General features: G+C 45.7%; 1 protein-coding gene across 9 annotated transcripts in view; it reads right to left on the bottom strand.

Moving 5' to 3' along the window:
- MPHOSPH9 (M-phase phosphoprotein 9) overlaps positions 1-12,877 on the bottom strand; it is a 73,077-nt gene that overhangs the window by 22,463 nt on the left and 37,737 nt on the right. For all 9 annotated transcript variants that reach the window (XM_075898552.2, XM_075898560.2, XM_075898557.2 and 6 more), the window contains 3 exons: positions 8,760-8,882; positions 7,652-8,106; positions 7,144-7,302 (listed from right to left, as the gene is read on the bottom strand). In XM_075898552.2, coding sequence (XP_075754667.2) covers positions 7,144-7,302; positions 7,652-8,106; positions 8,760-8,882 — 737 coding nt within the window. The remainder of the gene's footprint in view (positions 1-7,143; positions 7,303-7,651; positions 8,107-8,759; positions 8,883-12,877) is intronic.

The following is a 12,877-nucleotide window of genomic DNA, read 5'->3' as shown; positions in this document are numbered from 1 at the left end:
GGAAGCAAAAGAACTCTCTCCTGCAACTGAAACTACGTGAGAACTTGAATAGGTAAAAAATAATTAACCAAGTTACAATTTAGCCAGGTTTCTAGAACTGACATCCTCTCTCTTATGAAAAGAGCAGAGACTTTTTAATGATGACAAATGACCTTAGTTTTATTATTACACAAATAAAGCACCATCAAAAAGTCACTCGTCCCTAATACAATGCTGGGTCATTGTTTCCACACTGACTCAGAGGGAATACTGCCAACTGCTGAATCTTAAATGCCACCTCTTGCAGTAGTTAGGTGTTCCTGAGTTAGAGTGCAGATTCACCTCAACCATATTTTGCTTGTTATATCTGACAGAATCATAGTATTATGGGATATGGCTGCAGTTATTGTCTGTAAGTGATATTCAAAGATAAACCTTCTAAACAGTTGGACTCCAATAATATATTTCAATCAAAAATGCCAAACCCTATTTAAAAAGAACATTATTGAAGTTCCAAAATCAAGCATGCAAAAGTTAGGAAATGCCAGAATTAAGGTTGTATATGCAACCTTAATTAATTCTACTTGTGCCTATGCATTGGTACAGTCTTTAATTACAATCATATACTATTTTGCCTCATACTCTGAGTAGGATGGATGATGCTGACTTAACAAGCAACTCTTCAAATATTTTATACCTTATCTAATAAATGCAATTCAATACTCCCTCTGACAACACACTTATTAATTTTCTCATGGGATTTTAGCCTGTGGATAAAATAGTTTGTCCTGTGGATAAAATGGTTGTCATCATAATGCAAAACTGTATTATAACAACAGTAAAGATCAATGTATCATGTGTAGGAGCTCTGACAGGATGGTACAAGCACAGTACAGTCATACATTTGAGTTGTGAGTTAAAGGTTGGGGCATGCTCAATAACTCTGTAAAGATGGCTCATGAGCAGTCAGGTCAGCACAAGAGATATGAGCACTGAGCATAAAACCTTTGGAGATTTTACCTGATAAAATTGAGGAAGTCTCTATCAATCATGTGCAAACTACATTTTTAAAGAGGCTTTCAACTTGGCCAAATCTGAGCAGAATTTCCCTGGGGCAGCAAAAAGAACAATCCTGAAAACAGCCACTTTTCTGCCACACTCCTGCTCCAAAACATAGTGATGGGTAGAACTGTTCATAGAAAAGGTTGCCAGATTTTTAAAAACATAGATAAAACAACATATTTGTCCATAGCTTCATTCTGGAAAGGGCTGAACTGTTTTGCTTAAAAAAAACAAACAATAAATGGTCCTGCAGCACCTTAGAGACTAATGAAAAATGTAGATATGAGCTTTTGTGGCACTTCTTCAGATGTTTTGCCTGAAATTTTCAAAACAATTTAGCCTTAGGCGGACACCAGACGTAAAATATAAGTCCAAACACTTAAAGTTTGGCAATTTTATAACCAATTGAAAATAGAGTCTTATAATGGGACATGTCAGGCAAATTAATAGTAGGCAGCACTATTGACCTCCCCTATAATATAATGAATATTATGATATGCATTGTAGTCACTCTTATCTCTGAAATTGGAACACAAGTTATTTGTAGGAATGAACAAACTGAGTGCTAAGCAACCCATTGATGCTGGAAGATGAAGAGAAAAACTTGTTCCTGTCATTAATACATTATTCCAATCACTTTTGAAAGGTATAAAAACAGTTAAAATACACTAAACAATTTACAGTACATGTCTTGATTGGTGATGTTGATATATAGAAACTCAATCTGACTCAATGTGAAAAATATTCAAATTATGCTGAAGAGAGCATTTATATAAAGTTGACTGTAATATCAGACAGAGTACTAGTTGGCAGAAACATCTGAGAAACATTTATGAAGAATGTTGTAGATTCAAAAGGGGCAATTCAGGTTAAACCTTTCTGGTCCGGGATTCTCTGGTCCGGCGACATCCATAGTCTCGCATCATCAAGGACCTGGGGGTGCTTTGGAGTACTCATGTGGGAAAACTGCGTTGCAGGATCATGGATGTCATCAGACCAGAGATCTGGGACAAACCTTTTGATCATTTCAGTTTATTAGGCTACAACTTGGGACACAAAGGACATGTCTATGCTATGAAATAATTTCAAAGTAAGTAAAACTGAAAAAATAACTCGCAAAATAAAATCAAAATACCTCAGAAATATTTTGAAATAGTGTGTCCACACTGATTGGAGCCTGCATCGGATTTAAAGCCTTAGGGAGGGCACCAGGAGGGCAAATACTTCCTGTGGCTGCTTGCTGAAGCTAGCTGAGACACATGCTTACAGGGGCTCCTCTCTCGCATGTCCCACCTGCCACTTCTACTGCCTACCTCCTTGCAGGACACCAAACTCATGCTGTGTGCTCTGGTGGCTCTTGCGGATGCCAGTGCTGACATCATGCAGCCAGAGCTGCTGCAAAGCAGTGCCAGGCTCATGGGCCTCATGCTGCACCTCATGGCGCAGTTCATCCAAACTGCCCACATGCTGCTTCAGCACAAGGAGCAGCTCTTCACCCAGGTCCTACTGCTGCAAATGACCCTCAATTCCCTGAATACTGTGGCAGGAGACCAGTTAGGAGTCCTCAGTTTGGTGGGACCGCATCATCCTGCAGCGATGGGACAACAAGTAGTGGCTCCAGAACTTCCGAATGCAGAAGGCTACCTTCCTTGACCTCTGTGAGTGACTCGCCCCTGCCCTCAGATGACAGGACACCCAACTGTGACCCACCAACCTCCTGCAGAAGTGTGTCACCATCACACTCTAGAACAGTGGTTCCCAAACTTTTTGACATCACGCCACCTTTTTGATTTTTGAGAAACCCTCACACCCTCCCTCCCAAAAAAATAGCAGCAAAACTTGGGGTGGGATTGATGGGGCGGGGGTGTGGCTGGGTCTCCTTGCGCCCCCTCTGGAATTTCTTCATGCCCTGCCAGGGGGGCACATCCCCAAGTTTGGGAACCCATGCTCTAGAAGCTAAGGATGTTAAAATGTGGGTAATTAACTAATCGAGTAGTCAATAGAATTTTTATTGACTACTCAAATTAGTCGATAGGCAGCTCAGCTCAGTTCCAGCTTACGCTGGGTGCGGGACCAAATCCTGATGCAGCACCGCAATTTAAAAAGCAGCAGGAGCTGGACAGCCCGACCCCCTGGCTCCAACTGCATTTTAAATTGCAGCGCAACAGCGTGTTTTGTCCTGCATCAGGCATGAACTGAAACTAAGCCAGGCTGCCTGCCCTGCCAGCAGTAGCCCCTGTGCACATGGATCCCAGCGGGGTTTTGGGATCTTCTCCACACAGTAACTGCTGCTGCGAAGCATCCCCTGCCCTCCGGTGGGTCATCATTCACAGGGGCTGCTGTAGCAAAACAGCCCCTGTGGGCACGAGGGTCCCAACTTCCTGCTGGAACTCCTCATGCACAGGGACTGCTGCCGCAAAGCAGCCCCTGCTCACCCCCCTGCCTCTGATAGAGGCAGCAGCAATGGTAAGGAGGACAGGCAGCACCGCAGAGAAAGTGCTGGGGGGAACCAACTTTTAAACTGGCTCCCCCCAGCATTGGCTCCTGCTTCCCACCCCTTTGCTTGATGGACAACAAGGGATGGTTCACATACATTAACGTCGGCTGGAAGGGGAAGGCGCATGATGCCTGCATCTTCCAGAACTTCTGCTTGTTCCAGAAGATGCACGCCATCACTTTTTTTCCAGACTGCACCATCAGGGTTGGTGACATGGACATGCTGATCTGCATCCTGGGCAACACAGCCTACTCTTGTTCCCCTGGCTGAGGAAGCCTACTTGGACAGCCCAGACCCCACCAAGGAGAACTTCATAGTTGTGGAATGTGCCTTTGACCAACTAAAGAGGAGGTTCAGGAGTCTCTTCACTCACCTAGACCTCAGCAAGTACAACATCCCCTATGTGGTAGCGGCCTACTGTGTGCACCACAACCTATGTGAGAGCTAGGGGGAAACTTTCCTGCCAGGTTGTGGGGGGGAAAGGCCAAATGGTTGACCAGGGCTAATGAGCAGCTGGATACCAGTGCCATTCAATGAGCACATAAAGGGGCAGTGCTTATCCAGGAGGCTTTCAGGGTGAGTTTCAGCCAAAGCCACTTGTGAGACTCTCCCCTGTGCCTCTTCACAAGGGGCCCTTGCATTCTCTCTGTGTGCCTTTCCCCTTTTCACCTTCCCTGCAGAGCAAATAAAGAAGAGGTTTTTTTTTTGAAAGAACAACTCTGTTTATTTGAGGGGGAGGGGGCATACAGTAGGGAAGGGACCAGGGAAAGAACCTGGAATGGGAGAGGGGGAGAGCAGAAGAGAAGGGCCTCAGGGATGATGCTGGGACTGGTGCCTGTCTTGGGTAGCGAGGGAGGGTTTGGCTGCCTGAGATGTGCCACTGCCACATGTTCGAGGGCCTAGGAAGGGAAACCAAGGAGGGATGGGACGAGGTTGGCGGAATGGGGGCGAAGAGTTGGTGGACAAGGAGGTGGCTGGAAGCCCAGTCCATGCACACAGCCATGTGCTCAATCAGAGGAGAGGGAAGAGCATATGACCCTGTGCTGGTGCATCAGCTGGTCCCAGACTGCCTTCCTCTGCTCCTTGTCAGCCCAGTGCTCCTCCTGGTCAGTAGCCCACTCCCAGCACTCTTCATCAAGCCCCCAGATGAGGGACTGGAGGCAGGCCATCTGGTCCTGTATCAGGTGTTCCCAGGCTCGCTTCCTCTGGTGGATCCCGCGGAGTCAGGAAGATGGTATGGGAGATGGTGGACACGCCATGCTCACAGCTGTGAAGAAAAGCTATAATGGCAGTCATCTCGGGAGACACTGTGTATGAAGCCAAGCCCTAATCACTGTGCCGACTCCAAAGGTCTCAGTTCAGATTATGGCGACATGCTTTGAGCAAGCCCATCTATTGCCTAGACAACAGGCACTTTCCTGCAGGGGCATGGCTATTCAAAGGGAGCCTCGCAATACCCATGGCCTAGGAACAAGAAGGCCTGGGTAAGGTGCAGGCGGGAAGGAGAAGACGGTGCGGCTCAGCTGCCTTGGTGTTTACATGACCCCAGCCTCTTTAGTGGTGGCTTGTCTTAGGAAGGTGTCCCGCCATGGAGGCCAGAGTAAGACAGGCCTCTCCAGGAACCTTGTGAGAAGGACCAGGGGGCTCCTATATCACAGCGTCATGGATCTGAGTGCTCTAGACTGGTGCTCCATTCCAGTGGTTTGGCAGGCCAAGTAAGCCAAGTGAGGAGCACGTAGACCAGACCTGGACAAAAATACGGCCCAGATTTGGGGGCCAGATCTGGCCTGCCAAACCACCGGATCCAACTCATGGAACTGCCTCCTCCCAGGACCCTCAGGCTCATAGATGCTGCAGTTTAAAACCCAGTCCCTGCGTCTCTCTGCTGTGCAGGGAAGGAGAGGTTTCATGCAATCTCCCCATCCCCAACCCAATCCTCAGCTCTTATTGGCTGGAAACAGCCGTCCAATCAGAGCTGAAAGATTGGTCTGAGTGACAGGGGCAATAAAAGTCTTTTCCCCCATGCTGAGTTGAGAGCCATATGGAGGGAGGAGGCTGCATTTTCCAGTGGGCTGGGGCTGCAGCAGACAAGAAGCCCAGCCTGGCACGGGGGTACTGCAGCCTGCTGGCCAGGAGACACCTAGGTAAACTCCTCCCAGCCAGTGCCTGCCTCTGGCACCCCAACCCCTCCTGCACCCCAACTCCCTCCCCTTGGTCACCATCCAAACCCACTGCATCCCCCTGCCCCAGGTCACAACTCCCTCCCAGACCTGTATCCCCTCTAAAACCCTTTTCCCAGGCCAGAATCCTCTCCTGCACCCATACTCCCTCCCTGACCCTACATTCCAATCCTGACCCAGGTCACAACCCCCTCCTCCACCCAAACACCCTCTCAGACCCCACACCATCTCCTGCACCACGGTCCCTTACCCCATGCACCCTTCTGTACCCAACCTTGACCCCACACCTCCTCCACAAAAAAGTGCAGCCTTTGACCACTTACTAAAATCTTCTGCCCACCCAGACGTAGCCCCTGGTAGCCCACCACCTGCCCTCACATGTGTATAGGGAAAGTTATAGAATTCACCTGAAGTACCTTCGCTGGGATCATCTGAGGCCTAAGAGACATCCTGGGAAGGGAGAACTGGTTCCAGGATGAGTTGCTCCTGGATGGCAGTCATGGTAGCTTGACTGGCCTGGTCCTCCTCCTCCGCAATCCCTCCCTCCTGAAGGCTGACACCAGCATGTCCTGGCCATACTCGAAAACAATGGGGGATGGGAAAGGTGACTAGTCCCCTCTCATAGGATGGCATTGAGCTGCTTGTAATAGCTGCAGGTGTGAGGAGCCATCCCAGAGCATCCTCGCTGCTCCATGGCCTTGCTGTACCAAAGCTCCTTGATTTTCATGTGGACCTGGCTGAGGGTCCACATGTGTTCCTTCTATAGCCAGATGACTGGGTTGCCCGGCCAAGATGTCGGCATTTCTCCTCCTGGTGCAGAGATCCTAGAAGATGGTATCCTTGCCCCAGACTTAGATGAGGTCCAGGATCTCCTCACAGGTCCAGGCTTGTGTCTTCTTTCGTCCCTGGCCAAGGGCTGCCAAGGTGGGCTCATAGAGAGTGCTGGGGTCTGACATAGTTCCTGGAATGGTTGCTATATGGCGTGGGACTGTGAAAGGTACACATGTGCTACAAGCTCTTTTCCTTCAGCCTGCTGCTTTAAGTTCCGCAGGAGAAGGAGAGCAGTGAAGATGCAGTTTTGGCCACTCTGGCCACACCTGACAATTGAGAGAGGCCTCTGGAGGCCAATTATTTCAAAATAGCAGCAGCTGAGCTTCCACACTCACGTTCTTCCTCATGGAAAGCAGGAGTTATTATTTCAAAATAACCAGCCCATTATATTGAAAGAACGGGATTGGTAATGTGACTGTTACACTTGTTATTTTGAAATAAGGAGAGTTACTTCGAAATAACTCCCTATTGTAAACCAGGGAAAAAGAGAACTGGTTCACTGTCCAACAATACGTTTTATATTCATGCTACATGCAGGTTTTACTTAATTACAGATTTTTGTTTTACACACACACACACAAAAGTAAATATTACCTGTCAACAAGATTTTGATTGATTTTCTTCAGCTCTTCAGATGAAGCAGTTTTATAGCTTGCTTCAAGTTCCTGTTTTAAGCTCTGGATTTCTGAGTCATAATAAGCTCGTAGATCAGCAATGTGTCGAGCATGTTTTTTCCTCAAGTTTTGCCTAATCCTGATTTTAAAATTAAGAGCAAATATTATGTTTTTTCCACATTACTGAATGGAAATTTTACTCTAGTCCACACTACCATCCACTGGCAACCTAACATTAAAACACTGCCATATTTATTACTACATTGACTTCTCTCACAAAGGACTAGCTACAGCTCCTCTTGAGGTCATTTATTGATGCATGATCTAATAACGTGTTGGAACAGAGCTATATTACCTAAAAAACTTCATTAAGAGACATTCTATTGGCATTTTTTTGAGCTACTCCAACTTCTCCCTATATTTTTGCTGATTTTTGTATAATTGGGGGGAGGACTATTTACATAAGCTAAAAGCAAAAAAATGCTTACTTTGACAACATCATTGGATCTTCAAAGGATGTCACTGAAATACTATATTCTGGTGAACTGTTATCAGCACATGGAACCTGGGACTGGATGATTGAAGATGGAGTTAATGTTAAACTTTCTTCATCCTCAATTTTCATTAACAGATCATTACTAGTATCAGCATGTGCCATCGGAAAAGAACAGCCAACCTTGCTTTCATTTTGGAATGGATTATTTTCCCAGGGGTCCAAATGTAAAACTTTAGTACTGGAAGTATATTTTGGAGAACCGCATAGTTGAGATGAAGTAATATTGCTTATATGTGAAAATGAATCAGTGTCCGAATGACTTGAAAAAGTGGGATCCGCCATAGAGTCTGGAGAAAAGGGAGTCTTCTCATCGAGAGTACTGACAAAACAATGTCCTGGAATTTGCTCACTGGGTTTCATGTGCAGTGTTGGATCTAGTGTTAAGACCTATAAAATAAATAATTACAATACTAATAAATTATGACTGGATTTTATGAATGAAAAAGCATTAAACGCATGACAAGGAGATACTATTTATTGCAGAAATTATCAAAGGGAGTATTACAACTGTTTTTGGTAGCAATAAACATAGGTAGAACTGAGTGGACTTGCAGCTGTTTAGTAAGCTGGTACTTTTTTCTGGTGGCTGATATCTGTGTTCCTGATTTTCAAATTTTTTTTAAAAGAGCGATCTCTAGCATTTGTAGTAGTGAAGAAAACTTTTAGATTGCGAGCCAATTGAAATTGAATGTTATACAGTGATATCTGCCCAACATTGCAGAGAACATGAGACAGTAACTAGAAGAAAGGTCCCAAATCATTTCAAGGCATTTTGGTTCTGAAACTTAACAAGATTGACTCTTAATCATGAACTATTTCCTTGATGATTCAAGAAAGAAGAGGAAAAATCAGATATCATGGAGTTTGATACAAGTAGCTAAGGTCATGAAGATCTGCCCAGCCTACATCTTAGCTTTGTTTCAAGATGTAGAAACCTTGTTTGTGAATAAAAAATGAGAGCAGACCACCAATCTGAAACCTCATAATATGCCAAATGTTTCTGTTCAAACGTGAGGCACTCATGTTCAAATAAATGTTACCTCTGGTGGATGAGTTGGCTGGGATGGAGAAATGAGATTCCATTCTGACAGCTGCTTGCCTTCCCTTTGTTTTTTATGATAAATATCCTTCAATGATGGCTTCATCTCATCACCAGAAGATGACTTAAACAAAATAACAAAATTGTTAATTGTTTCCCTGATTAAAACAATCGTGATATTTAAGCAATCTTCATCTAATAAATTTAATTTAAAATGGAGAAGTTAAGAGGGGCTTGTTCAAAGCACCCAAGTAAAACCACTGAGCTTTCAATGAAATATATAAATCGTTAGTAAACAATAAGTCAGTGAAGTCACATTAATGTTCATTCTCTCTCTCTCTCTCTCTCTCCTCTCCCTCCTCCCCCTCCAGCTATAGCCATGTTAAACACAATTAGTTTCCAGGAGACACCATGAGACCGAAGATAAAGAGGAGCTCAATAAAACAATTATTCTGCATGCTTTTCATTTAAAATAATAATTGCTACATATTTAGGAGAGGCAATCCCATAGTGAATGGTTGAAGAGCAGCACTTCTGCTTTTTCCTCAGTTTTACTACAATTTCTCCACCTGACAGCCCCACAGGACCCCAACACAGCAGTTCGTCAGATGCAAGTGAACAAAAAAGCAGCAAAATTTGAGAGTTGGAGTTAGTAGCACTTCTTTGATAGAGTTAAATAATAGAAGCTCACCGCTCAATCCAAATGAAAACGAAGCATCTGAAGAAGCACTGCTATGGTAAATTCATAATTATCTATTTATCTTTTCATCATTCCTTTAGGTACCAAAGCATACACAATACTGGCTAAGTAAACATAACATTGGAAATCACTGGAGTGACAAGACTTTTATGCTACCAGAGTTTAAAGACATTTAATTAGTAATGACATTTATATGCAATTGTTTGGGAAGCGTGTCAGTTATTTTTAAGCTGTAGGCAAATGTAAAACATAATGATATGTACAAACCTTACAAAATAACCTATTAATTACATCTGTTCCCCACACACCTAACACGTCAGGATTAAGGGGATGTTAAAATGCAGTTAATTGACTAGTTGATAGGCACTTCCACATTCCTCTTTTGAAATGTACAAGAGCCCCTGTTGCACTTGCTTATCGGATAGTCTTTGACTAATCAATTAGTCGATATCCCTCCCTTGCTGCCTCTATGATATGAGGTGCTCTGCGGTGCTGCCGCTTTGAAACCCTAAGATGGCGTTTCAAAGGGACAGCCGCTGTATAACTGATCCGCGAATCAGCTGTGTCATGGCTGCCTCTTTAAAACAATACCTCTGTGTTTCAAAGGGGCAACCATGGGGCCCAGGGTCATAGAATCACAGAATAATAGGACTGGAAGGGACCTCGAGAGGTCATCGAGTCCAGCCCCCCACCCTCAAGGCAGGACCAAGCTCCGTCTACACCATCCCTGACAGATGTCTATCTAACTTGTTATTAAATATCTCCAGAGAGGGAGATTCTACCACCTCCCTTGGCACTTTATTCCAATATTTGACCACCCTGACAGTTTGACGCGGATCAGTCAGGTGGGGAGTCCCAGCTGATCCTGGGTTCCCCTCGGCATTTCCCAAAAACCCAGACTCCCCAGCTGATCCCAGGTTCTGGGGAAATTCCGCAGGGAACCTGGGGTCAGCTGGGAGTCCTCAGCTGACCCCAGGCTCTACAGCAGCTGCCCCTTTGAAACACACTGGGGCAGTGTTTTAAAGGGGCAGCCGCATCGATCCACGGATCAGCTCTGAGGCGGATGCCTCTTTGAATCGCCGCCTCCACACAATTATTCTGCATGCTTAGAATAATTGGGGGCAGTGGAGCCTGGGGTCATCTGGGAACTCCCTAGCTAATCCCAGGCTCCATGCGGTACTTCCCCAGAATCCAGGGGTCAGCTGGGGAATCCTCAGCTGAACCCGGGCTCCACAACTGCTGCTCTGAAATGCAGAGGCAGTGTTTTAAAGAGGCAGCCGCCGCACAGCTGATCCGTGGATCAGATATGCAAAGGCTGTCCCTCTGAAATGCCACTTTGGGGTTCCAAAGAGGCAGCGCCGCACTATCTGATAAAGGCAGCAAGGGGGGGGATATCGACTAGTCAAAAGACTATCCGATAAGCAAATGTTTATTGGATAGTTGACTAGTCTTTAACATCCCTAGTCAGGATTATCAATTACTAATCTCTTTTCCTCACTTAGACCCTTCTCAAAAATCTGGTGAATGGAGGTCTTCCAGCATATCTGAAGGAGAGGAACAGGCTTGGAGCATGCTTCCCAGTCTGAGTAAACAGAGATATCCAAGCTCTGCTTGAGCTAGTGCATTAAAAAGCAGCATGGATATTGCAACAGAGACAGAGGTATGTGTGAGCCACTGAAATACAGATCCAGACAGTTGGATCGGTTTCTACGGCTAGCTTAAGCAGACATAGTCCATGCTGGCAGGCATGCACCCAGCTGCAGCTAAAAGATCAACAGATTCCAGTGCTGTCTTATTAAGAATGAGAAAGGAGGAGTTCCAGATTTCAGCCCCCTCTATCCTCTTCTCTTTAACTAGAGGGCTGCTATTGACAAATTGGGCACCTGTTGACCTCAACATCCACAGGATCACAAAAGAAAGAGGAAGTTACTCACCTTGTGCAGTAATGACGGTTCTTCGAGGTGTGTCCTCTCCACTCTATGTGTGTCAGGCTCGTCCCAGCGCTGCAGGTCAGAGACTTGTCAGCCATGGTTCAGCTGGACTGCACATGCGCGGCGGTGTCGCATTCCTTTTGCACTGTTTGTGAGTCTGTGCGCAGTCCGGCTCCCACCATTTCCTCCTAATCGAGTCACTCCTGAAAGACATAAAGAAGAGACTCCGAAGCGGGGAGGAGGGCGGGTTGTGGAGCACCCCCAGGGACACACACTTCGAAGAACCGTCGTTACTGCACAAGGTGAGTAACTTCCTCTTCTTCGGGTAGTGTCCCTGTGGGTGCTCCACTCCAGGTGAGTACAGAGCAGTAGCCTGGTCTATGGAAGTGGGATTGGAATTATGATCTCTGTGCCACGGAGAGCACTGTGGATGCCAGTGCTGAGTCACGAATGAGAGCGCTGATAGCATAATGTTTTGCAAACATTATGTCAGAGGACCAGGTTGCCGCGTGGTGGATATCCTGCAACGGGACTCCTTTGAGGAAAGCCATCGATGTAGCTGTCGCTCTGGTGGAGTGAGCCTTCACTGAAGTTGGTATGGGCTTATTGCGTAATGAGTAGCATCGTGCAATGCATTTCATAATTAGTTTAGAAATATGCTGCGAAGTTAAGGGTACTCTTTTAGTTCTTTCATCTGTGCATAGCAACAGACGTTGTGACTGTCGGAAAGGATATGTTCTCTCAAGGTAGAAAGCCAATGCTCTATGCACGTCCAAGGTATGTAGTCAGGCTTCATGGCGAGAGGCATGTGGTTTGGGATAAAAGGTTGGGAGTATTATGGGCTCGTTGACATGGAATTCAGAGTTCACTTTTGGTAAGAAGTTAGGGTAGTATTGTAGTATTACTCCATGGTTGGTAAACAGAGTGTAAGGTGGAGTGGCCGAGAGAGCAGTCAACTCACCCACCCAGCGTGCCGACGTGATAGCTAGCAAGATGACGACTTTCATTGTGAGTGTAGCCATGTCACAGGTGGCTAGTGATTCAAAAAGTGGGTATGTGTGAGTGTCCAAAGACTAGCTCCAAGTCCCATAGCTCCGGGAGTTTTCTGCACAGAGAGTATAGGTTCATGAGACCTTTTAAAAGTCGTTTGGTTGTAGGGTGAGCAAATATTGAGTAACCCTCTATTGGTTGTCTGAAGGCAGGGATCGCCGACAAATTAACTCTGATGGTCGGTAACGCCAGGCCCGAGAGCTGAAGGTGTAGTACGTAGCCCAGTACATGATGAATAGGGATGGAAAGTGCATCAAGGTTATTGGCAGTACACCAGGTGTAGAATTGACACCACTTATAAAGGTAAGTTGTTCACGTGGAATTGCATCTACTGTATATTAGCACATGCTTCACCTCTTGAGAACAGATGACTTCTGCTTGGTGGAACCAGCTAGCAGCCACGCTGTGAGATCTAGCTGATCAATTTGAGGGTGCTTC

The sequence above is a fragment of the Pelodiscus sinensis genome, chromosome Z (assembly GCF_052426305.1).
Source record: "Pelodiscus sinensis isolate ZL-2025 chromosome Z, ASM5242630v1, whole genome shotgun sequence".
Taxonomy (NCBI): domain Eukaryota; kingdom Metazoa; phylum Chordata; order Testudines; family Trionychidae; genus Pelodiscus; species Pelodiscus sinensis.
This window is presented reverse-complemented; position numbering and strand designations above follow the sequence as displayed.